The following is a 27,108-nucleotide window of genomic DNA, read 5'->3' as shown; positions in this document are numbered from 1 at the left end:
TATTCTAGCCAATTAGATTTCCAATAGAAAAGTCCGTTGCACACCCCCAAAATCAAAGAATTGCAAGTCGAAATCAACCATCATAATTGGGAACAAAGCGGCACTAACTCAGTTCGCTAACCTCAATCCAAAGTCAAATTGTACCCAGAATAGAGGCGATCATTTTGGCCCGACCCGTTTTTGGGCAGAATTTTTCGACCCGCGGGCCAGGCTCGGCTCGGCCCATATTTTTTTTGCTTTAGGCAGGCTTTGGGCAAGCCAAAAACGACTTTTTAGTCTATTTTTTTGACCCGGTCATTTTGGCCCGCAAAAGCCAACTAATTTAGGCCCGAAATAGCGGGCTTTGGACACAAAAATTTGGCCCGAATTTAGGCCCAGCCAATGGGAATTTTTTTTTGGCTGCAGCCCGGCCCATGATCACCTCTAACCCAGAAGTACAAAACTGGATGCCAACTCGAACCAAAGTCAGCCCAAAAATTAATATACTTCCTCCGTTTCGTTTTAAATGTAACAAAAAGATGTTATTTGTGAGATATAATTAATAATATATTACTTTGTTGTATTTAAAACGAAACGGAGGAAGTAATATAAGATTTAATTGATTTTCCAAAATAAACTAATTTATCATATTCCCCCAAGGACCCAACCCGAACTACATGACGCCTACATATATGATCAGCAGTCGGCACCTAATCAAGTCAAGTAAAATCTAATCCGAACAGTCCGTTCACCCATAAAGGCATACACAAATGTTAGGGCAACACAAGCCCTGCACAATCTGTTCGTATCATCCTAGAACTTACAGGTCTTTTTTTTTTTGGGTACATTATAAGAAGTTAGGGGACTCTTCTCTTAAGGGAGAGAAATTACAATTCTATTGGAAAAAGGAGGCAGAAGAAAATTTAAGGCTATACATTCGGTCTTTCAAGGGAATATATGGTAAGCCGAAAGATACAGGTCTATCACAGCCTGGCAGCCAAAAAAATTTCCTGGACTGCTGCACATTTGATAAAATGACCTAAATATAACCTCTTGTATAATCTGCACATTCCTCACCCAAATAAGGTTCAGCAGAATGCTCTCGAGGTAAGGTTAAGTGGGCATAACAACACCTTGTATCTGCAAACGCTAGGCACTCTGGAAACCAAAGATGCGAAAAACACCTGCCAAAACCCCACCAGAAAAAAGGGTGAAAATGTAAAGATTGTCCTCCCAAATTGAATTGAGCTACAGAAGTATATAAATGTCAAGTTCAATGGAAAGAGCACTGAAATATTATAACCTTCATCAGCTTGGTATTTATTTTTATCATCTCCAGCATAAGCAAGCAAATTGGATTTTGGATTCCATTCAACACTATTCATTGCCGCCCGACAAGGTATTTGATGAATAGACCGTCCAGTTTCAACATTTGACTGAAATATGAAGATTTCTCAAATCAGATCAATGAAAGTAAAGATTGCCTACACCTAAAAAGATGATATAACTTGGTTCTTCATGCTAGTTTGACGGCAAGGAGTTCAGTTACCAAATTTTGATAGTGGGTTTAGAACTGGTTAGGTTTCAAATTTATCAATAAAAGGATATTTAGGACTCTTACTATGTCAATAAATAAATCTTCACTAGCTGAAGCAATATATTCTCCAGTGTGATTGAAACTTATTGTTCGGACTGGCCACCTGAAATTATTAGAGTAATTACAGGATGATAGGAGATAACAAATATATATAAACATCAAGAATTAAAGATAAATACAAGGTAGTCTTACTCGAGTTTTACAAAAGTTCGTACGCATAGCATCTCTTTAATATCCCAAAGGCTGACCAATGAATCCGCACTTCCAACAGCAAAATATCTGCCATTAACCACAGAGCTATTCAACGAAAGTTGTTTGGATATATTGCTTGTAAAAAAATATGCAACAGAGCATGAACCACGGGATCTTTATAGACATAAGATCAAGAAGGGTAACATCAGCCTTCAATGTGCAACAAATAGTTAATCAACCAGAGGGTAAACAGAGATGAAGACCACAAGGCCACAAATAACACTACGTCCAGGATAGCAATCACACCCCATAGTCACAAGAGATACTTCAGCAGATTAATGAAGCAACATCATTTTCTAATGTTTCCTCTGATTTATCTTTCTATAAAAAAGTGAAATGCATAAAATGTCCAAAATATGATGGATGTATAGGTTGAGACAGAAGTTAATATACCTTCCCAGTGGATCAATTGCAATGCAATAGCAACCAGCAGTGTGAGCCGTAAGGGTGTCAAGTGCCTTCAAAGATGGGTATGCAAGGACTTCGACAGTACCTATTTTCGCAAAACACCATTGATATTGACATATATATTTTACACGCACAGATCAATATTCTACATCGATAAACTACTCACCATTTCCAGTTGTCAGAAAGAACTTATCTCCTGTCATGTCCCAGGCAATCTCATTTACCTGCAAAAAGAGTTGCAGAATTTTTGAGCCATCATATAACAGAACTATGTTAGAGCTTACACTTGCCAAGTTGATCTCTACACATCTCTGGGAGAAGAGTGTGGAAATCAATTGCAGGAGTGCAGAAGCTGGAAGTTACTTCCCATGTGAAACTTTTATTTTCACTCGAGCATAAATATGCATGGAAAACACGCACGTGTGTATACACATACACACACATAAACACACACACACACACAACGCAAACACACATTTTTTTTGAAAAAAATTAAGCACTGTAAAGAGAAGTGATTGTTTTATCAAGTGTTAAACTTGTTGATGGCTCGGGTTGTGCCCCATGTAGTTGTGTGATTGTTTTATCAAGTTAACAAGATAGGTGGACCACCTAGCCTACAACCAAAAGTAGCCTAAAACCATCTCCTAGTTCGCTTATTAACTAACACTAATACACAGTGGAAGGGACTACTCCTATAACATCTCCTCAGCCTAAAACCAAAACCTTTATTCTCCATCACTTTATCCAAAACATTCCATCAGTTTCTATCATAAGCTTCGCAAAATTGAGCATAAAGATAACTTTAGATTACCCACTTGTACTAGAATCATCCACCATCTTATTAGCTATGAAAGAAGAATTCGAATATGTCTGCCACCAATAAGAGCAATATCATCATTAGAAATCGTAGTTGAAATAAAAAATTCTAGACTATGTCACTTACGGTGGCAAGTTTAGGTTGCGTCAATTGTTAAATATGATTAATAATTGGTGTTATCTATGACATGTTTACCCTTATTTGATCAATGACCAAGGTTGACTACACAAAATAAACAATTAGGATTAGTTTTACATGTAGTGGAGATGGAGTGAATTAGGATAACTTACCAAATCCCTCAGAAGAAACTGAAATTTCAACAACTTTAACAACTATCACACTTTTCTATTTGAATAAAGAAAGACTTGGGAAGAGCTTGTGAATGGAAGAAGACCGACGGTATGGCACTTAAAAATTAATAGCATGTAAGACCTCCGTGGGCTTCACCTATAAGCCAAGGTGATAATGCTTACATCAAAACCCAAGTTTTAGCAACCAGAGTAGGTTTGAACTTTGGTAAGCATGTTCAGCTAAGTTAGATGGTAAGTTAAATGAAATATACACTTAGCTAAGGCCTTCTCTAATGAGTAAGAAAAAAGTAATAGCTGAATCTAAGCTAAGATGATAAGCTAGTTGCTCTAGCTTAGATAGATTCAGCTAGCTGACATGTTTATATTTCCACGTTTTCCGTTGCCAAAACCTCTTGATCTGACTAACAACAATAATCTGGTTTATTTTGATACTAAATTTACGACATTTATAATAGAAACAACTGAGGGTCTGTTCTGTTCAAGTAATTTCTGGAAAATAACTTATTTTTTGGAACTTCTCTGATTTTTCAGAACTTCTTGCAACTTTCTTTGATTTTTGCTTTAAATTTTCGGAACATTACTTAATTTTTATATACTTGTAACTTTATGAACTTTTCTTAATTTTTTGAAACTTTTGTGATTCTGAATTTTTCTTAATTATTCTGAACTTTTTTGTTTCTGAACTTCCCTAACTTTCTGAAAATAAGTAAATATAAGTTGAACAAAACAAAACCTAAGTTACCTGATTTCAACTTCAATTGAGAAGAAAAATCACATCACAAGATACATCGCAAAGGGGAAAGCATCCTTAAAATTGACAAAAATGTGCACCGTTCATGCTAGACGCCCGAACTTTTTTAAGCACCATTGGCCACATACCGACAAAGAAGCTAAGATCACAAGGTCTCATGTAACCTCCACCCCATTAGCCTAATTACATAAGCTGCAATCATTATGTTTCAACTAAAGTGCGCAAAACTCAAACGCACACCTTCAAAACGCCTTCATATTTCCTCCACCCAAAACCAAACTACCTCATTGGCTCACTTGCACCTAGCCCAATGAAGAAACATGACAAGTGTAGACTCTAGAGTGTCCTACTAAGCCAATAAGTTTTGTGAAAGGAAAGGTGAAAATCAGACTCTTCAACCTTATTACTAATTATACGAACATTGGGGACAACGCTCATGTTGGCATTGGCAGCCCCACCTGCAAATTATCAAGGGTGTTAATCTTTTCCACAACTCATGTCCACACAGATGCCTTCAACTTCATACCAACCTTGCCTTCGGAATTGGAAACAGGGAACAGCGGTAACTAAAGAGTTCAGCATATGTCTATTGATTACTTTACATGGAAAAACTTCAGAATGATCAGCTAGCCAAACGATCAGGAGTAACGGAAGAAGCAACAAAATTAAAGAGCTCATTAAGGTAGTGACTCTCTATTCCCCAACTTCTTATCCTTAGGATACCTCCTCAAAAGTAGATTTCAAGATGAACTTTTGCCATGCCAAATCATAAACTGTGAAGCAGGAGCATGATGCCAAGTATAAAGTCATAGAGATGGAGAAAAGGATAGAGAACGGTTCTCCTGCCCTAGAATCTTCACAAGATCCCATTATCACGATCACCCCTTACACACCCACAATTTGACCAAGGAAAGGAATAAAGAAGATATATCTGAGACAAACTTCCGTGGCCTAAGTCAGGAGACATCAGTAATCGCCAAGGCAGTGATGATAAATCAATCTTACTCTTAATCACCCTATGCCAAATCGAGTCAGGATCCAAAGAGAATCTCCATGGTCACTTCCCCCACTAAAGATATTCTTAGACACCATATCATCGAAACCTAACTTTCCCTCTTCCCACGGCCAACAGACCAAAATCTAAGCAGCAAAATGATCCCTATTTAATCATTCAACTACGACAAATGAAAGTCCCTCGTAAGCTGCTCTAACATTCTAGCAACCCCATATAGCAGCTTAGAAGAGAAAGGTATTTTAAAGGAATACAAAAAACAATGTCATCCCATCTCCCCCCAAAAATTCGAAAAAAGAGCAAAAAAAAAAAAAAACCTTCCACCTATCCAATCTCTTAGAGACCTTTTTAATCACCGAATCTGAAAAAGATAGCCTCCAGACCAATGAAACCCTGACATTTGGATAGGGAAACCAGGAATCAAAAAAGCCACCAAAGAAGCAAGATTGCCAAGGGCATCTGAATCCAAGTTAAGAGCATAATTGCTAGACTTACAAAGGTTAATTCTAAGGCCAAAAATAAGCTGAAGCACCTTAAGAGTTAACACAATCATGAACTAATCACTATTATCCAAAAGAAAAGAATACAGAATACTATCATCCACAAATAGTACATAAGAAACAACACGCCTCCTCCCCCTGTACCTGTAGATAGTGGCACTCCTGAAAATCTGAGATCATTAACAGCAATAGTGAACAGAAAACGGAGATAGTTAGTCTCGCCGCCTAAGACCCAGCAATCTTTTAGAGAGCTTCTGAGCTTTAAACCTTTTAGATAGCAGCCATAATTTAAGTGGAAAACCCAGTACGCATCTTCCCACGTTTCCCGAAGCATACTTAAGGGGAACGTCTGAATCATTCAAGAGAATAATGAGCAATAAGCACAATAAAGCTCACCTCATAGTTGAATTTGCGCCTGTGAATTGGCTTGAATTTCCTAACATCCAATATGGTTAATTCATCATCCTACAAGGAAGAAAACTTGGGTGAAAACAAGACAAAACATCCCAGAGCCTACGGTCAGGTATAAGCTGGCATATCCAAGCAAAGGCACAAAAAATTGGCTGACATGTTGTCAACCATCCCTAAAGTGATATTATACTCAGAAAAGAGCTAAGCAAAAAGAACAAAAGCTCAAAACTGTGCAAATTATTAACAAGAATCAGCACAAAAATTGCAAAATTTACCCTGTTTCCGACAGCTATGTGTGTCCCGTCAGGTTTATACGTAATGTTAATATTTTCACCACTAAGTTCTGCTTGCTGTGAGCATTTCCCACCTGCACGACACAAGATTAAATATAGTAAAGAGCCTTATCCCAGACAACAAGTTGAATGATAAAGGATATCTGCTTCCAGCCAGTTGGCTCACTGTTTTCACATTTGATCTTTACACTAACGATTTCAACACTAGTTTCTCCAATTAGGGTTCACATCAAAGTTCAATCCTTTCAAGGGGGATTTGAATTTATGGTGGTTATTCAACAGGAATCAAAAGACAAAAAGATAAATCAGCCTATATGGATCTGGATAATGGCTGCCAATGAAGAAAATAAAGAAATGCAGCACAACCCCCCTAAGGCCCTAACCAGTCAAGTGGAAGAGGAAGCCTCACACGATCCACCTGGTAGAAAATACTAATGAGATAATGTCAATCTGTTTTCTATGCAGTGTCATAGTAATACCTAACTCTATTGCCACCCACTGTGAATCCCATAGATGTCTGTCTAGGAGTTTAAAAATTAACACACGCTTGCACTTATTAAATCAAGAGTAGCAACAAGGTTCTTTTAGGGACATAGAGGATGTAGTATTAGACTATTAGTAGTAGTGAAAGTGATCAAGTATCTATTAAACATAATCATAGTAGGAGTAATATTAGTACTAATAACAATAACTATAGTAACACAAATATAATACTATATGATGATAATATAAATTGAAATAAATAACAATGTCAAAAGGGAGATGATACAAAAGCCATTGAAAGGCAAGTTTGGGCCCACCTAGAGTATAGTTAAAGCATATTTTGCTTCGTTTTGGTTGGGGATGCAGGGATATGATAAAATCACATAGAGTTTATGAAGTAGTGCATGAGAGTAAACATCACAAACTGACGAGGATCTGACTGTGGCAAGGTCTAGGATGGTCATGTGTAATGTACAGTCTTACCTAGAGCTGACAAAAGCTGACATGACAACACAACACAAATCAAATATGGAAGAAATGGGTTAGTGTTGAGCATTTACAGTCGTATAATTAAACGGGTGAACACGACATGACACATCTTATTAAAGGAGTCGGGTTAATATTGAGATTTTCAACACGATGATGACACACTTAAACCCGTTAAACACAATTGCTAAACAAATTTAGGATTTTATGTACAAAGCTGGTTTGAAACTGCCAAAGTAGCTTAACACGACAACACAATACAAACCAGATGTGAATATTGTGGCTTAGTGTTAAGGCATCTTGACACGTCTTATTAAATGGGTCGGGTAACTCGGTGTGAGAATATACGGATATAATTAACTCCCTATATTAATTAAATCTAATTTATGAATAATTTAAATGAGTGGAGAAGTTTTAGGAGAGGAAAAAGGAGAATATTGGAAAAATAAGGTGTTTCTTTAGACAATGTAATCTTCCTTGGTTAGAATTTATAGTTGTTATAAAATGTCTTCACGTAGATGTAGAATTGGTAATCATTAATTAGTTCACATCAAAAAGTTAGAATAAAATATAAGAAGATTATTTCTTATGTTATATTTATATCCTTCATAGTGGTTGTTTGTTTAGTCTCGGAATATTATATATTCTTGTGAGGTATTGATTTCATATTATCTACTAAAAGCAATTGTTGGCGTGCAACTAAAAATTTAAAGAGAGTTAATAATTTGCTAAAATTAACTACTTATTTATAGGATAGTAAAACACTATAACTATATGCATTTATCATCTGTATATTGTATCCCCAATACAAAAAGTAGAAAAACTTAAGGATAGAAGCTTGAGAGAATTTTTTATAGTAAAATTCTTAGGTGTAATTGGGGTGTGTATGGGTCGTGAGTTATAACAAGTGTTCTGAACACTTGTATATTTTTATCTTTTCGGCAAAAGTTTTCCAGCGTATTTAAAGATTCTAACACTTAATCGAATGATCGGTTTATTTGTGTGTTATTTTAGTTATTATTGTTTTTCCTTCTAATTTTATTCATAAGGACAGTTGCATAAGTACATAACAAAAGAAATTATGCAATTATAAAGGAAAGTTGCATAATTTCCTAATCTTCTCTAAAAGATTCTCTCAGTTTTTACGTTCATAGTTGCATAATTCCTTTTGTTAGGAAATTATGCACCTTTCCTTATGAATCAGAGTATTAGGAATAACAATAATAACTTAAATAACACACACAAATAAATTGATTACCCGACAAGTGTTAGAATATCTAAATATGCTATAAACTTTTACAAGGCTAGATAAAAATATACAAGTGTTCACAACACTTATTATAACTCTCGACCGATACACACTCCAATTACACCCAAGAATTCCTATAAAAAATTCTCTCAAAGCTTTTTGTTCCTAAGCTTTTCTACCTTTTGTTTTGGGGATCCATTATACAAATGATAAATGCATATATTTATCGTGTTTTACTATCCTATAAACGGATAGTTAATTTTAGTAAATTATTAACTCCCTTTGAATTTTTAGATTACGCTTGCATTTATTCTAAACTTTCAAAGGACTAAATTTCTTTCCTTTTAACTAAAAATTAAATAGTGGTTATTAACTTATTATTTCTTCAACAATTGTTTTACTACATAATATGAAATCAATACCTCACAAGAATATATAATATTTCGAAACTAAACAAACAACCACTATGAACGAAAAAAATATAACATAAGAAAATAATCTCCTTATATTATATTCTAATTTTTTGATGTGAACTAATTAATGATTACCAATTCTACATCAACGCGAAGACATTATATAACAACTAAAAATGCTAACTAAGAAATGATTATATTGTCTAAATAGAACACCTTATTTTCCATCCATTTTTCCCCTCCTGAAACTTCTCCACTCATTCACATTATTCAAATATTCTTAAATTAGATATAATTAATTTAGGGAGTTAATCATATCCATATATTCTCAATCGACATCAAAATTTAAAGTGGTAAAATTTAATTTTTTTTGAAGATAATGGCTTCTACTAGTGAACTGTCAAGGTTGGGAAATATGACGTAGCGATACTTAATGGGAAAGATGGTTTTCCCTATTTGAGAATGCAAATGAAAATTTTGCTAATTTCACAAAAGTTGCACAAAGCGTTGGCGGGAAAAGACAAAAACCAGGATAAATGAAGGACGAGGATTGGGAAGAGCTAAATCTTGAAGCACGGGCAGCCATAATCTTATGCCTTGGGCCCTTGAAAGAGATGTCACATTCTTTGTCAATGAAGAAGCAACGGTACTGGTGTGTGGTTAAAGTTAGAGACCAAGTTCATGACGAAGAATCTAATGAATTGAATCTATCTAAAATCCAAATCGTAGGCATGCAAGATGGAGGAAGGCAACTCAATTCGAGATTATGTCAACAAGTTTGATAGGATTATGTCAAACTTAAAGGACATCTTTTCCCGCCAACGGTTTGTGCAACTTTTGTGAAATTAGCAATTTTTCATTTGCATTCCTCAATAGGAAAATTCATTTCTCCCATTAAATTTCTCTATTTCATATTTCCCAATTTTGACGGTTTCACTAGTGGAAGCCATTATCTTTAAAAAGTTAAATTTTACCACTTTAAATTTTGACGTCGGCTTGATACGGTGAGAATGTATGCCATATGGATATAATTAACTCCCTAAATTAACTATATCTAATTTAAGAATAGTTGAATAATGTGAATGAGTGGAGAAGTTTTAGGAGAGGAAAAAGGGAAATGATGGAAAAATAAGGTGTTTATTTAGACAATGTAATCATTCCTTAGTTAGCATTTTTAGTTGTTATAAAATGTTTTCACGTAGATGTAGAATTGGTAATCATTAATTAGTTCACATCAAAGAGTTAGAATATAATATAAGGAGATTATTTTCTTATGTTATACTTCCTTTTGTTTTTTTAGTTGCAACAAGTTCTATATATAGGTGTTTTTATTTAGATGCAACATTTCCTTCCTTGTAAAAGTTTTGGGGCAATTTGACAATTTTATCCTCACTTGAACTACCCCGCATGTAAAAAGTATGGGCAATTGGGTCAAATTTTACTCTCTCCTATTACCTTAATATTTGCGCAAAAAAAAAGGCATTTGTTGCAACTAGCAAAAAAAAAAAACAGAGGTAGTATTTATTTCCTCTATAGTGGTTGTTTGTTTAATCCTGAAATAATATATATTCTTGTGAGGTATTGATTTCATATTATCTAGTAAAAGCCAAATTTCCGTTGCGAGCCCTAACACTCGTGTTAGTGACTTAGTGTCAAGGGTTTTCAAACCCTATATATATATATATATATATATATATATATATATAATATATATATATAATATATATATATATTATATATATATATATATATATATATATGACACGAGCATGAACTTTTGCCAGCTCTAATCTTACCCCAATTCATGTCTTACTCATGCAAGTGATAAGAAAGAAAAGTTAATGGAAATTCTAGAATAATCTTAACTTACTACGAGCATCCCACAAACGCACTGTTTTGTCCCCTGATGCTGTTGCAAGTACATCTCCATGCTTGGGATCCCAACAGAGCTGATCCACGCTATCAGTGTGCCCCTTAAATTCAATATCTTTCACCTTGCCCTGCAACAAGCACCCCAAGGATATTAAATAATAAACAAAAGGATACAGAACACACAAACCTGAAAATAATATGTAAGATGTTATCCATATGTGATAGCATTTGCTAAATCTTTGTAATCAACATACCAACTGCACATGCTAGAATAATTACCCTTTTATATTTATATGATTATGTGGACCATAGACGGTTAGCAACAAGAACGATGTTATGATTGGTCTCATAACTCCCATTAGTCACCCAAAATAACCCAGTAAATTCCATCTATTATATAGAACCTTTGGAAGCTGAAATCCAAGCATTGTATAATAGACAAAAGATAACAAAAAAAGTACTCCATCTAGATCTGGCTTTCAAATTATTTGCGGGACATTGCTTAACCATTTATTTTCCAAATAATACATAAATTAATATTACGAAAATGAATAATTGAAATGATATGCAAGAGGAATCCAATGAGTATATTTCATAGTTTTAATAGTCAACACTTATGAAATGATTAAGTTGACCTTCATGTTTCTCCTTTGAGATGTATTTTGTTGAGGACCAATAGAGGGAATATGTACATTTTCTCCTTTTCAATTTTTTTTTATATTATCTTTTGATTCCGATTTTTCTTTCAACCATGTCAATTGTAAACATGAGACTTATAATGAATTCTCTAGCATTGCTTCCTCCCTCCTTTTCTCTATCTTCGGAATTATAAGGATTTGAACTCCTAACATATCTAGGAATACGATTTTGACCGTTAGAAAATCAGGGGTGCCGATAACAAAGATTTCATTTGACTGCAAAAGTCAAAGTGGTAAGACTTGACTGAATTATGCCAGAGACTCCAAAGTATTATCTGGCATCATTTATGGGGATATACGTAGGGCCGTAGGTAATGTCTCAAGAAAAAAGGCGAAGGCATAAAAAATCCTAAGCATCCTCTGATTTACGAACTTTGCTTTTGAGTGTGTGCTAGGTATTAGAAGGTCGGAATAATCCTGGTTTCTGCCAAGAAATTAACGAGTAAGTAATATCTGGAAGACGAAGAGCTCTAAGGTGGAAATGTTGCCGGTGTTCCTACAAAACAAGGCATAAACTACCGTGGGAAATCCCCTCTGATGCTTAAGTCACTGGAGTGATTGATGTAGAGAGAAAAAACATAATGATTATGAGAGAAGCTTTAAGCTTGTTGGTTGATTGTTGAATACCTTTACATTGAAGACGGTCTTCATCCCATAATGAGGTCTTTTTGGAATGCCATTATCTCTTTTTAAAGCATGAAAGGGGGGGGGGGGGTTTCAAAAAAGTAACTTTTTCCAACCTTAGAAAAACAATAACCTCTTTTAGGTTCTTAATTGCTTCTCGCCTCCTTCGTCTCTTTCATTTAAAAAGGTTTTCTTCAGCTTTAGCTTTTGGTCTCATTAATATCTAGAAGTTCTCCAAAAGTGTGAAAGTTGGAGGACTTTGTAGTTTGTACCACCAATTCCAGTGTGATTGAACTCTCTTCAACAACCTGTGACTGTTCACTATTTATAGTGGATGATACTTCCCATAAAGGGGAGCTAAAAAGTCGGCCTTAGGCCCCCTTGGAGGTTCCTCTATCCCCTTTATATAAGGATATTTTAGTAATTTCGTGTATGGTGGGCTTCATAGGGGGGTTGGCCTTTGATGAGATACTTCCCACGCAAAATGGGATTGACCAGTGGAATGAGCCCAAACAATCCCCTAATGACAGGTTATGTCCCTTTGTCCTCTTATAGGATATTAAACGCCACATGAGCCAATGGTACCTAACCACTTGTCAATACAGATTACTCCACATCATTTACCCCTCAAAGGAGATAATCCATTTTGAGTTTCTAAACCTTATTCGAGGAGAGTTACGAGGTCGGAGGCCCTAAGGTGGTTCAAACTTAAACTGTAATTTAGAAGAGGGGTTATCTTGTGGTCCGCATTTAATAGAGGAATCTGTCAAGTTCCCTCCATTTTAGTGGATAACTTTGCAAAGGAGTAAATGTAAGTTAATAATTAACCCATTAGCTTTAACCTTCCCTTGAAATGATTCCTTTCAAAGGTTTTAAAAGCTTGGAACTTCCAAAGAGAGAAAAAGTAGTTTCTAACATCAATTTGTTGAAGCACTTATCGGCTTCCAATACCAACTCTTTCAATTCATTGAAAGCAATAATTAGAAGATAAAGAAAGGTTGGATCGCTGAAGTGCTGATGATGGTTTCGTTCACAACTCGGAATCCAACAGAAATTTTAGGGTAGAGCCTCCCCTTGTCAAGGTTTTAAGAACCTTTTTTTGATATTTTGAAGAGCAGGAGCATAGTATGAGAGGTTCTGAACAAAGCTTAACGTTTCTTGATTTTATAAATAAGTTGCTTCGCGGAACGGAGGCATGAGTTTTTGTCCTTTGCCTTCCATTGTACATGGGTGACACTGTTGTAGATATAAACAGCTCGCAATCTCTCATTTCCATTCAATCTTGCTGACAAAAACATCTCCTTTTACAAGTTATTATCATCATTGTATGCTCCTTAGATAGAATTCACCATCGCATTTCACATATATGCATAAAGTGGACAGTAACTTTTGGTGCCATCCTTTTCTTTTGTTATAAGAAAAATATTATAAATATTAGCCAGCACAAAAGAGAGTTTAGAAAAGAGGACAAGTTCTCCTCAACCATAAACAGAAAACACAATTGCACATTTACAACTTAACCCAATCCCTTTGAATCTTCCTAATAAAATGGTGACTGAAAGCCCATATAGATGCTGTAGCAGTTGCTTAATCTCACAAAAAAATCACAGGAACAGTCACTCTTGAGAAACCTCAGGCATTCCTCTCCAACCACACACTTCTCATTACTCATAATAGTCATTGCAGCCAATCCATAATATTCAAAGGACAAACTCAAGACTCTCTGTGGAAAGAGATAAAGATCTCCATAGATATTAGTCCACCTCATAGTGAAGAAAAACACGTGAAAGACTTATTTTTATCTCGGCAAAACAGAAATGGTGAAAATTGGCCTACACTTTTGGAGCATATTATTAGTATTCATACTTCCAACTATCTCTGACATATAGGTTGGTGTTTATAGCATGGAAACACAATTCTCTGCAAGTATAATCTAGCGCACACCAATCAAAGAGAGCACATATACATCATCTAGTGACTAGTGAGTAACTGACGTTGCTATCTGCAACACGCTCTAGTGCATGAATTTGTAAAAGAATATAGTTCACTAGCTAGCATGTTTTGTCATTCAATGGGTAGGTCGCTCAGTATGCATTCCCAGATGGTCCACGATAATACCTAGTCAGTTCGCCCAAAAATTTATTTGGTTTGTTTATCAAAAGTCTCAATGCTTCTCACTACCTAGCTTGTTTATTCATTCCTCATGGAATGTCAATCAATATCATTTTATAATGGTATTGGGTGAATCGTTATTCAATTTGACCACAAACTCTTTTGGTTTTCTAACAAAACTCTTATGCTTCATGGCTGGATTCTAAAAATTGGTTTCCCTCTATAATTATCTAGTAATCATTACTATACGCAGCAGGAAAGCAACAACATTCCAACTATTCATATAACTAGCTTTATCTTTAGGTATAATACACCGTTCTCGTACAAAAAACATATGGCTTCTCCAATTTCTCCACTTTATGCTATCAAAACTGAAAATTCTCCAGTTTTCATCTGTACATTACACATGATATGAGAAAGACAAGTCTCCATCCGGAACCTACTATAAGAAGGAGCAATAGAAAAAGGCAAAACTCAAAGAAGGGAATGAATTGCAGCCCAAACTATGAAAAGGAAAAGACAGAGGGCGAGCAAGAGAAAGAAGGAAAGGACAATTGACTAGCGAGAAGTGTAAGGGAAAACAAACAGGTGGTGGCACCAACCTGTGTTAATAAATATTCCAACTGATTCATGATTCACATCTTAATACTGTGGATTAAACCTTCAAAATGCAACATTAGGGTTTTACCAGTTGAATCTAGAATTGAAGATATTTCCCTAATTACAGCCCCAAGTCCAATTCAATCACAATTCGCTGAAAGAGAGGTCGAATGGACGATTTTTCAACTCCAGCAACAGCATCAAACAACAACTAGTCAGAATCAAACATTAACTTCCGATTGAACCTCTCTTCCTCTTCAGATTAAAAACAAGGCACTTCATTGCTGTCCAAACCATCCAATTTACACGAAGGTGGTCACTAAAACATCAAATTTGACAATCCAATTCAACAAAAGCAACCGTCACACCACACATTCATCCCAATATTCGTTGAACCTATGCATTTTCACTCTAACTAGTTCAACAACCCTAATAAAAAAACATTACCACAAACAATTCCAGTAAATTTTAGCAAAGATAATGGCACAAAATCAACGCTTACATGACCATGAGGTTCAATGTGCCAAACTCGAGCCGTTTGATCGACCGAACCCGAAGCGAGCTTCGTTCCAGTGCAATTCCAAGCCACTGAATGCACCTTTTTGAAGAATTGAACATAAAATCATAACATTGATACTGACAAAATTTGTGTTGAAGAAATAAAAATCACAAATTAAACAAACCTTCTTCTTGTGACCTTGATATTCTCTGCTGTAGAGATTCTTGAATGGAATTGTTGCTTCCTCCGCTTTCTGATCCGCCATTGACGAAATCAGCTACAAATTCGACAATAGTATGAATATAGCCGAAACAAAGAATCATACAACAATTTATGACATTTTTTTTAGCAAAGATCATAAAACGGTTGGACGAATAAGAAGTACCAAAAACAAAACAAAAGAAGAAAGTGAGAAAGAGATTTTGAACCTGAAATTTCCTAGAAAAACGGACGATTATTGGAGACTGTGGAGTGAACAAGAGACAGCAAGAGAGTGGAAGAGAGACAATGTGTTTGTAAGGAGAGCCAGAGCTTGGAGCTTTCGACTCAGGCTATGTTCAGTTCACCTTATTTTTGTTTATTTCAGATCTAATCAGATCAGATCAGATCAGATCAGAAAAAATAAGTTCAGATCAGATCAGATCAGATCAGTCAGTTTTAAAACTTATTTTTACTATTAAATATCTTTCATTACATATTAGTAAAAATTATAATAATTGAATATTAATAAAATACTCATTGAGACGAATCAAACAAGACCCCACATGACTATATTTTTTCTTATATATTGAGAGAAATCTAAAAGATAAGATCATGTAATCAGATCAGTTCAGAAAAAATAAGTTCAGATCAGATCAGATCAGAAAAAATAAGTTCAGATCAGATCAGATAAGTTCAGATCAGAAAATTTCAGGTGAACTAAACATAGCCTCAGTCGAGTTACGAATTACGATATCAAGGGATTATTCAGGTAACTCAAGTACCCCTTGGGCCTTGGAAAAAAAAAATTAGGCGATCTTGTTAAAACAATTCTACTTATGAGTTATTTTAACGTTTTAGTGGTATCTTCTCATAATAGTCTTTGTTGATCCTGAGTTATTTTAACGTTTTGGTGGTATCTTCTCAGTCTTTGTTGATCGTGACTGGTTGTATTTTCTCATTGATCAGACCATTTTCTCCCACTTCTACTTCTTTTCTCGCCCAACCACCACCACCTAGCCACCACTACTACCACCACATCCAAGCCCTTTCCACCATCCCATTAGTGGCGGATCCAGAATTAAATTATTGGGTGGGCCTAATCCAATTTTATATACATGGAAAGTTTTATCATATACAACCTCTACATTTTTATTAATTGTAATGCTTTATTTTTGAAATATATATGAAATAATAAATTTAACTAATATGTGATGATATGTTTTTAATGGTTTGATACTACAGCTAGTTATTAGGCTCGAGCTATGTTCCGGGTAAGAAAAAAATTATTTTTTAATATTAGTTTAAGTTGATATCACTAAATTTCATTTGGTATAGTGGTTAAGACTTTAGTATATAAACTTGAAGTCACGAGATCAAACCATATACTATGCACTTACTAATTTTTTTTTATTGTATGTGGATAACATGTGATAAAACACTCTTAGGAGGGAGCGCCACGTGACAACGTTTCTTGTTTAGGAACACCTTTTAATATATAGTATAGATAAGTTATTTTTAAAAACTCAACTTTTGAATCAGTTTCTTCCACCATATTTACCACTCACAAGCATTAATAACATCAATAATATGAAACTTCACCCACCCACCTTTCTTAGCATAAAACTTACACCAACTTAAATATTAAGACTAAATAATTCCTAAATGAATTCTAATCATACTAGGTTCGTTGTTAATTACCTGGGCCAATTGGAGGAGTGAAGCAAAGTCGTCTAGTTACCGTCGTCGTGCGCCGGCTCGTCCTCCAAGTGATCACCTCCTAGCAACCCCAACAAGAGATTAGTAATCCTAAGATAAGAGTGAAGAAATAATATGTATCTATACTAATATATTAAAAGGCGTACATAAACCAGGAACAGTGCCACATGGCGCTCTCCCTAGGGAGTTGTAGTTCATGTAATTCATGTACAGTAAAAAAAATTAGAAACTACATAGTATAGGTTTTGATCCCATGACCTCAAGTTCATGTACTAAAGTTTTAACCACTAGACCAAGTTGTATTTTGTGCTATCATATCAAAGTACAATATTAATAAATGAACTTTTTCTTACCCGGGGCATAGTCCGGGCCTAATAACTAGTTATATGTGAGAAAGGGTGAATAAAAATGGTGAGTTTTTGGTAAGCAACAATGGTGGAAGATCATGAAGAAGGTAGACATTATTTTTCTCACCAAGGAAAGGCCGAAGGAGTTGGAAGAATAATTGGGGCAACAGTTTCACGGCCTTCAACACCTCGAAATAGACCTGGACATGGGTTGGGCCTGTTCACGAAGCTCGGCCCGTGGGTTTGGGGAAATGGTGGGCAAGGCCGGGCTTGAAATTTCCAAATTTTGTCCACGGCCCGGACCAGGCCCGCGGGTCGAACTCGTGTCTCCTGCGGGCCTGGCCCGTGTTTTATGTTGTTTTTTGTATTTTTGGCAGTTTTAGGCTAAAAAATAAAAGAAAGGAGCGTTGGGCCCGCGGGCTGGCCTACGTGGGCTCGTGCCGGTGAACCTGAAATAAAAGTTCTTGACCGTGACAAGCCCGCGGCTCACGCAGCGGACAATGGGCCGAGCGGGGCCTCGAACGGGCCCGTGCCGGACAGGGCCGGGTCGGCCCGCGTGCTGGCCTGGCCCATGCCCACCTCTACCCCAAAATGAGGATTAAAAAGGAGAAATCATAGCCTAATTGATAGTATTTGATTATGGATATTAAGGGTGATTATAATGGGGATTACAACCCTTTAAAAGTATGAAAATCTCTCATACTATTTCGTAGAAATTATGCCAACATAACTTGTAATATTTCAGACCCTTCTTGCTACTTAAACAGTCCAAACATGCTAAAAGGGGATAAAATATAAAATGTAACCTTAACACGTAAATTTAACTTACCATAAAAATAGATAACATTTCAAATAAACATAATAATAACATATACTAAATAAATATAGTTTTTTAAAAAAAACAAGTTGACAAAATATAACTTATACGATATAATTATTTTTAGAATAAAACACTAAACTTTAGCGAAAAGAGATCAACAAAGGAAAAAAAAAGCGTAAAAAATTAGGAGGAAATTACATGGTGTTACATGGGGACCATGATATAGTGAAAAATATAATGGATTCTTTAAAAAACTTGATTTTTGTTAGATGTTTTTATAGTAGCTTAAGTAAGAGAATAATGGAGAGTCATTAACATTGTACATACTTTTACGGGCTTTGTAACACCATTAAATTACTCATTTTAAAATAAATTACTCAAAATAATATTTGAGTAATTTAGCAGTATTACAGTCACGTGACCTCCAGACCTTTGACAAACTAAGGGCCTGTTCTCCCCAACTTATTTTCAGTTCAGTTCAGCTCCAATAAGTTCAGTTCAGTTCAGCTTCAATAAGTTCAGTTCAGTTCAGTTCAGCTCAGTTCAACTCAGCTCCATTCTTTTATAATCATTTTGTTAAATATTATTATTATGTTGGTATAATTTATTTTACTAATTACTCTTATTATTATTATTATTATTATTATTATTATTATTATTATTATTATTATTATTATTATGTCATTATTATTATCATTATTATTATTATTATTATTTCAATATATATCATTACTATATATTAAGTATTATTATTATTATTGTTGTTGTTGTTTCTATATATTATTTTGTTTATTATACCTTTACTCATTATTATTACTATTATTATTAGGAGGAACATGGTTTAGGTCAAAGCACAAATAAACCCACTTTTTTTAGCCCATAAACCAATTAAATCGCGTCAAGACGTTTTATGATGTAATTTTCGTGGTCCAACCCAATCATTATTTTTATTACTAAATATTTTTATATTATTAAATATAATTATTAAAATAGTAATATTAATTTACTTCTTAGATATTATTGTTGTTATATATCATCATCAAGTCTTAATATATTAATACAAATAATATAAAATAATTATTATTAATTATCATTATTATCATTAATTATTATTATTATTATTATTAATTTATGATTATTAATATTATTTATTTATAACTATCATTTAATATCCAAAATACTATTATTATTATTCATTATTATTACTTATCATTATAATTATTATTTAATATTCATATTATTATTATTGTTTAAAATATTATTTATATATTTATTACACTCAATTTACTTCAATTTAATTTAATTCAATTCAATTCAATTCTATTCAATTCAATTCAGTTCAGTTCAGTTCAGCTCCAATAAGTTCAGTTCCATTCCGTTAGCTCCAATAAGTTCAGTTCAGTTCAGTTCAGCTGTTTTATGCCGAAGAGAACATGCCCTAATTAACTACTACTCAATTAACTTACAACGGAAGATTTAACTAAAATATTAATTATTTATTGCTGAAAATAAATGGTACGTTCTTTTTCTTTCCCTTATAATCTTGGAGTTTGTGAAGTTTATCAAAATTTTAGAAATTCATTAAAGCTTATATGGACATATTAATATAAGTTTTGGAAAAAAATAAATTAAATTCAGCAAAAATAGGATATTTTCACCTTTGCAATCTTAAGAGTTACTGGTTCCGTCCTTGAAATTGGACGGATCTCAAAAAAAGTAAAACCTAGCCTCCCCTCTCCTTTTCTCTCTCTAAAACCCTAGCCTCCCTTACCCCTTCTTCATCAATTAGGGGGCTGCCATGGATGTTTTCATCCATGGTAAGCCCCTTTTTCCCTTTTATTTTCAGTTTTTAGTTCATTTTCTTGTTTTGTTCAATAAATTAAGTATCTCTTTATGAGATTTTCTCAAACCCTTTTATGGGGTTTTTAGTTTCTTTTTGGAAATCTCCTTCTCCCCTATGGGAGTTGTGAGTATGGTTCTTTTGTTTTTAGGTATGAGAAATTATTCTCATTGGTTGAAGTTCGAGATTCAACATGAAGAATTAGGGTTTCACAACTTTTGTAAAATTATGGAAGGCTATTGGAGTACGTTCATCCCAAAATTTCCGCATCTGCAGATCGTATGCCGAACTAGAGCGAACTCACAGATTGCATTGCTTCAGATGAAGATTTTTATTAAGGCAAAATTAAGTCAAATCTGCGATGTTTACATTTCTAGGGTGATATGTATTTCTATTAGAATTTTATGTTTTTCAGAAATGACTTGTAAGTGCCGTTTGGCGAAATATTAATGAAATCCCTTTTCTTTCCAAAAAAAAAAAAAGTTACTGGTTCCAGTTTTTACCATCACAATTTTTTTTTTCCAATTTTTCCCACCTCAATTTGTACACAGTCTATAAAGTTACCACCAAATCACGCTCTGTATCAATTTTTCCCTATGACTATTATACCCCTTGTTAATTCACTGTGCAATGTATCTCCCCCAACTAACAACAATTTCCCTCCTTTTGTTGTATAAGCTCAAGCTCAACAAAAGCATTCCAGTGGTGAAATTCTAGGGTTTAACAAATTCAATCACATTAAAGTGGAGGTTTGAAATTGTTAGATTTGGAGTTGTTTACTTACCCAATTAAACATTACTGATGAGTTAGCAAGCAAAAAAATTGAAATTGAAGGTAACAAATGCGTAAATTTTATAAGTTAGGGTTCTTTAATTTTATGTGAAGTGATTAATTGGGATATAATTGGGGTAATTGCTACAACTGAATCTTCGTTTCGGTCACCTAAACCCTAATTTCCGCCATCGGCTTCTTCGAGTTCGACAGTGATGAAATTGATGACAAGCCTGACGATCCCACTTTTCGCCCCTTTCGATTCGCTGCTCGTAACGCATCAACCAGATACCATTTTGTTAAGGTTTCTCTTCCCTTTACATCATTCATTTCAATTCTCACATTTCAGGAATTTTTTTTAATGTTTTCGTTAACTTCGCAATCGAATATTCAATTTCTTCGAGATTTCAGCTTGCTTCTGGTTTGAATTCGTTTGGACATTCACAGTTGGATCACTTCATTGATTTCTTCGGTTTGATTTTTGAGATTTCTGGGTTGAGGAATGGGTATTATACAGAGATAGTTTTGGGTTTGGGATTTGATGATTGGGTTATTGTTTTGTTACACACAAGAGTTTGTGTTTGAAAATACTTATGCAACATAATAAACAATAACCTACATGATATATTATTTAATCATATAATAGTACTTGTAAAATATAAAATTTTGATTCCACCACTACCTGCTACGTTCTACTGCTTTGCTAAGGAAATTGCTAGGGAAATGCTATGTTGTTGTACAAGTATAACGCATTATGTTCACCATCTCTGCGCACTCACTAGTAAAGCAACGAAACTTCCAGTGTGAAAAGTTGAAAACTGAAATCTTCAGAATTTATAAATAGCAATACTTCCTCATGAACAACTCTACCAGTCTACCACTCACTCATTACTTATTAGTAACAACCAATAGTCCTTTCTTTTGCTTACTTCCATTTCTTGTTTTCCCATCACTTTATTGTGAAAAACCTCCAATGGTTGATATTGGAATCTCGGTTGCAGCAAAACTCATAGAAGCTATTGGGTGTGAGCCCATCAAAAATATTTGTGACGTGTGGGGTTACCAATCTCAACTTGAAGAGCTCAAAGAAAATGTCTCAACCATACAGAAAGTGCTCCTTGATGCAGAGGCCAAGCGGGAGCTGTCGAACGAAGAACGCAACTTCGTCGAGAAGCTCAAGGATGTTGTTTATGATGCTGATGATCTATTTGATGAGCTTCTCACACTTGCTGAGCTCGAGCAATTTAAACCACAAAGCAAGCGCGGTAAGTTCTTTGAAAAGGTACGTTGCTTCTTTTCTTCTAAGAACCAGGCGGGTCAAGCTTACAGGATATCTCGTGAGGTTAAGAACATTATGAAGAGGTTAGATATTGTTGTTGTTAACCATAAAAAATTTGGGTTTGATGTTGACTACAAACCTATTACTAGGAGAAGAGAGGAAACATGTTCTTATGTTGATGCAAAGGATATCATTGGGAGGGAGAAGGATCAGGAGGACATCTTGAATATGTTAATAGATCCTAATGAAAAAGAAGATGATGTTCTTGTTGTATCTATAGTGGGAGCGGGAGGGTTGGGAAAAACTACTGTCGCCCAGCTTGTGTATGATGATGAAAATGTAAAAAAAGAGTTTCCAACTAGGATGTGGGTTTGTGTCTCTGATGAAGGTGGGGAGAAATTTGATGTGAGAGCAATCCTTTGTAAGATTCTAGAATTACTTAGTCAGCACAAATTTGATTGTACCTCCTCCATGGAATTGATCTATAATCGAATTCGAGAGAAATTAGGAGGAAATAAGTACTTACTTGTCCTTGATGATGTATGGAATGAAGATCGTGAGCAATGGCTTAATTTGCAAAAGTTCTTAATGTTGGATTGTGGGGGGAGTAGGATTGTTGTAACCACACGTTCCAAAAGGACAGTAGATATCATAGGAAGCAAACATGTCCATGAGTTGAAAGGTTTGTCCAAGAAAAGTTCACAACAACTCTTTGAGTTGATGTCTTTCAACAAAGGACATGAAACTGAACACTATCATGAATTGGTTAAGATTGGGGAAACTATTGTTGATAAATGTCATGGAAGTCCTCTTGCTATAAGGGTGGTAGGAAGTTTATTATTTGGTCAAGACATAAGTAAGTGGCGGTTATTTGAAGACATTGGATTAGCAAACATTACTAATGGTGACAATGCTATTATGTCCGTATTAAAACTTAGTTACCATAATCTTGCACCCTCATTGAAGACTTGCTTTAGTTATTGCGCAGTGTTTCCTAAGGACTTTACAATCAATAAGGAGAAGCTTATTAGCCTTTGGATAGCCCATGGATTTATTGTGCCGTTGGAAAGAGGCCAAAGTATAGAAGACGCCGCTGAGGAACATTTTTTAATTTTATTGCGAAGATGTTTGTTTGAAGAAGTGAGCAATGAGTCTGATGAACATATTAAAATGCATGATTTGGTGCATGATGTTGCTCATGAAGTGGCAAGTGGGGAAATTTGTGTGGTGAACTCTATTACAGACAACTTGGATGATAAAGTTCGTCATGTGCGTTATCTTGGTGATAGATGTCCACAAATTAGCTTTTTTAGTAGTAGTAAGATCCGTTCGTTTTTTTATTTTTGTGAGCAAAGACCTTTTGTGGTGGATATTCGTCATATAGAAAAGTGGATGTGCCTCAGGGTGTTAAAATTGTCTTCTTTAGGGATAATAAGTTTGTCAAATTCTATAGGTAAGCTATTGCACTTAAGATATCTTGACATGTCTTGTAATGGAAGCCTTATGAAGCTCCCCAACGGGATTACAAAACTATATAATCTGCAAACATTGCTTTTAAATGATTGCAGTAGTTTGAGTGAGTTGCCAAAAGATTTTTGTCGACTAGTTAAACTTAGACACTTGGATTTAGCTCGTTGTTATAAGTTAACCTGTATGCCTTCAGGCATGCATAAGCTGACTAGTCTTAAAGTGCTACCATACTTCGTGGTAGAACAAAGTGAGCATGACGAGCTCAAATCCTTAAAAGGTCTCACTGGCATAACAGGAAATCTTAGTATCAGAATTGGTGTCAATTATAGAAGAGTGGAAGAGATGAATGACACGAGTGGTGGGTATTTGAAGAGCATGAAACATCTGGCGGAAGTAGACCTCTCATTTCAAAATTACCCAGATAAATGTGTTAATAAAAATGATGAAGCTGCATTGGAAACTTTGGAGCCGCATCCAAATCTCAAGACGTTACACATGTGGTGGTATGGGGGTACAAAAATTCCAAGGTGGGGAAGAGCAGTGGATGATTGGGCAAGCTCTCTCTCACAGCTTGTCTATATCAACTTTAACGGATGTTCAAATTTGCAAGAGATGCCTGTACTGAGTAGACTTCCATATCTGGAGACACTGTATCTTCGATATATGGATAAGTTGGAGTATATGGAGACAAACAGAAGCACTAGCAATATAGAATCAGAAACAATCTTCAAATCTCTTCGATCTCTTCAATTATGTGCTATACCAAAGTTGAAAGGATGGTGGAAAGGGGAGCGATCGAGATCGGGGGCCGATGATCAGACGAGATTGATATTTCCATGTCTCTCTGAATTGCAGATCCTGGAATGCCCTAATTTGACGTCGTTTCTTCTCTGTCCAAGCCTTGAAGAGTTGGTATTAGAAAACAACAATGAAAGGTTGCAAATTATAGTAAAAAACACAGGTAAAGAAGAAGATGGCGTTAAATTACGTGACCTGGAAATAGACAATGTGGGTTACCTCAAATCACTTACCACAAATTGTCTTACTCGCCTTTCCATTGACGGATCGAGCATCTCTGAAGACGAGAAAGTGGACGACGAGAACAACATTCTTTGGAAATCCTTTCCTCAAAGCCTGTGCTATGTCAAATTCAAATCCTTTAAAAATATGACAAGTCTGCCCAAGGTTATTCAGTGCATGACCTCCCTCCAAACCCTTCAACTTGTTTTTTGTGCTAAATTGGAAGCCTTACCAGAATGGATAAGCTGCTTATCATCTCTTCAATCCTTGTTCATATGTGCATGTCCTTCCCTCAAATCACTTCCAGAGGCAATGCGGAACCTCATCTCCCTTCAGACCCTTAGGATAGTAAGATGTCCAGATCTAAATCAAAGATGCGAAGAACCCAACGGGGAGGACTACCCTAAAATTCAACACATCCCCATGATACATTTAACTTGTGAGTTATCTCAGAAAAATCATATACAGCTTGTCATCATGTCTGTTTTATTGCCTTTTATCTTTTGATTAATTTTTTTTTAAAAAAAATGAATTACAGGAGGTATAAACGGGTTGGAATGTGGAACTACAAAGCTCTTGAAGGGTTGGAATGAAGAAATAATTGACAGCTAAAACAAGGTAATCTTTCTATCAGCTCTGGCATTTTCGAATACCTGAGATTAATCATGCTAAGTTCAAGAGATTGGAATAGTTTTCTGATCATTTTCACAAGCTTCTTCAATCTTGTTATTGGTATTGATTTGTTAAGATTTTTGTTTAGAAACAATCTGGAACTTCTGTTTTACTTAATGTATTAGTATCTGCCCTTGGAATCAACCCATATCTCATGACACATATTTGCATTCACAAACAAGTTTAAGCAGACTGTCGCTTGTTATGACCTTTGCCTAGGTTTTATTGATGATTTGCAGCATACTATAATTCATCCGGCCAGTATATCTTAATATTTTGCTAGTCGTTGCCGGAATGGGTGTTCCTTCTAAATTTTCTGATAACAAACACAAAATTTATCTTTTTATTGTTAGGGAGATGGACTTCACTACTGAACAATGGAGATAGTGATCACCATCTTGGTCTTTGACATTCGAACGATACTTGCAATACTGTTCTTTTGAAGTTCAAGACCAAAAGGAAATTATCAATTCAGCAGAGTTAGAAAGGCTAGCTAAAGGCGTTGCAAAACAGTCTCGGTTTGTTACTGCATATGTTTGGATCCCTTTTTTGCAGCTTCATTTCTGCGAAAACCTTTCATTCTGATCTCTCATTATTTCTTTTAGTTGATGAGCAAGTAGCAATTTTCATTTTTTTTTTCGTGCTCAACTAGTTAGAAACATCGTGTTAGATCAAGTCTCTTGTTTAGTACTGAATCTATGACACAGGTTCTTATTGTATGTGCAAGACCTTGCATATGAAGGGTCTCTTCAGCAATCCTTTCTAAAAGGTTGGAATGAAGATGATACTGATGCAATATATGGGCATAGCTTTTGCGTTGGATAGGAGTAAGATTGTATTGATGACACTTTGATACTACTCTGTAGGTCACGCTGTTGATAATGAGAAGTACAATTTTATTTGCGCAAAGAAAAGAACATTCATTTTTTTTCTTCTTTAATGTAACAAGTTGAAACTTCTAACAAAAAGCATGAGAATAGCTGACTTGTTTTGAATGTGTGAATTTTTTTGAGCTGTTTGTCTCACTATTCTAGAGCACAAGAATATGTATTGACTTTACAGTCTTTGCTAGCAAAAACCAAGACACAAGTTGAAGTAGTAAGGTATTTATGCAAGTTTTTGTTCGTTTTTTAAAAAGCTACCCAACTATTTCAGTGGTCAAACTCTATATACTTTGACCATACATATGTGGTAATTAATATATGTGAAAATAATTATTATGAGAGATTTTCTTGGAGTGATTTTAATGTATTATAATTTCATTTTTTCATAACTTTCACAATAAAAAAATATTTGTAATCAAAAAGTACATTGAAGACGATATAAAATACAAATGAGAAAATCCTTAAAGAACACAAGGAGTATAGTGATAGCTCTTTTATCTTATTGTCCTATTAAGCGTCTAATTTTTGAATGCCCACTCACATTATTTTCTTCTAGAGGAATCGCTAATAAATTAAGGGGAGTTTGGTTTGAGGTTTTGAATAAAGGGCAAGGGAATCAACTTTGTTTGTTAACCCGTTTTAATCATTTTCTTTACCCTCTCCTTTCCCTCAATTTCCTCTACTTTCATTACCCACACCCTCAAGGTTTCACTTACCTTTT

General features: G+C 35.0%; 2 protein-coding genes across 2 annotated transcripts; one reads left to right on the top strand and one right to left on the bottom strand.

Annotated features, from left to right (window-relative positions):
* Positions 1-672: 672 nt before the first annotated feature.
* Positions 673-15,911, bottom strand: LOC104898541 (THO complex subunit 3). The gene is made up of 12 exons (XM_010685635.4): positions 15,796-15,911; positions 15,552-15,644; positions 15,371-15,466; positions 10,833-10,962; positions 6,314-6,405; positions 6,024-6,092; positions 2,403-2,460; positions 2,222-2,321; positions 1,769-1,855; positions 1,601-1,679; positions 1,283-1,415; positions 673-1,163 (listed from the first exon to the last, which is right to left on the bottom strand). Exons 2-12 carry the CDS (start codon positions 15,630-15,632, stop codon positions 1,129-1,131), a joined length of 960 nt encoding a protein of 319 aa, XP_010683937.1. The 5' UTR covers positions 15,633-15,644; positions 15,796-15,911; the 3' UTR covers positions 673-1,128.
* Positions 15,912-21,372: 5,461 nt separating this feature from the next.
* Positions 21,373-26,322, top strand: LOC104898540 (putative disease resistance protein RGA4). The gene is made up of 3 exons (XM_019250562.3): positions 21,373-25,270; positions 25,370-25,449; positions 25,857-26,322. Coding segments are annotated over exons 1-2 (3,354 nt in total). The 5' UTR covers positions 21,373-21,918; the 3' UTR covers positions 25,372-25,449; positions 25,857-26,322.
* The last annotated feature ends 786 nt before the right edge of the window (positions 26,323-27,108 follow it).

Source organism: Beta vulgaris, chromosome 7, assembly GCF_026745355.1.
Source record: "Beta vulgaris subsp. vulgaris cultivar EL10 chromosome 7, EL10.2, whole genome shotgun sequence".
NCBI lineage: Eukaryota > Viridiplantae > Streptophyta > Magnoliopsida > Caryophyllales > Amaranthaceae > Beta > Beta vulgaris.
This window is presented reverse-complemented; position numbering and strand designations above follow the sequence as displayed.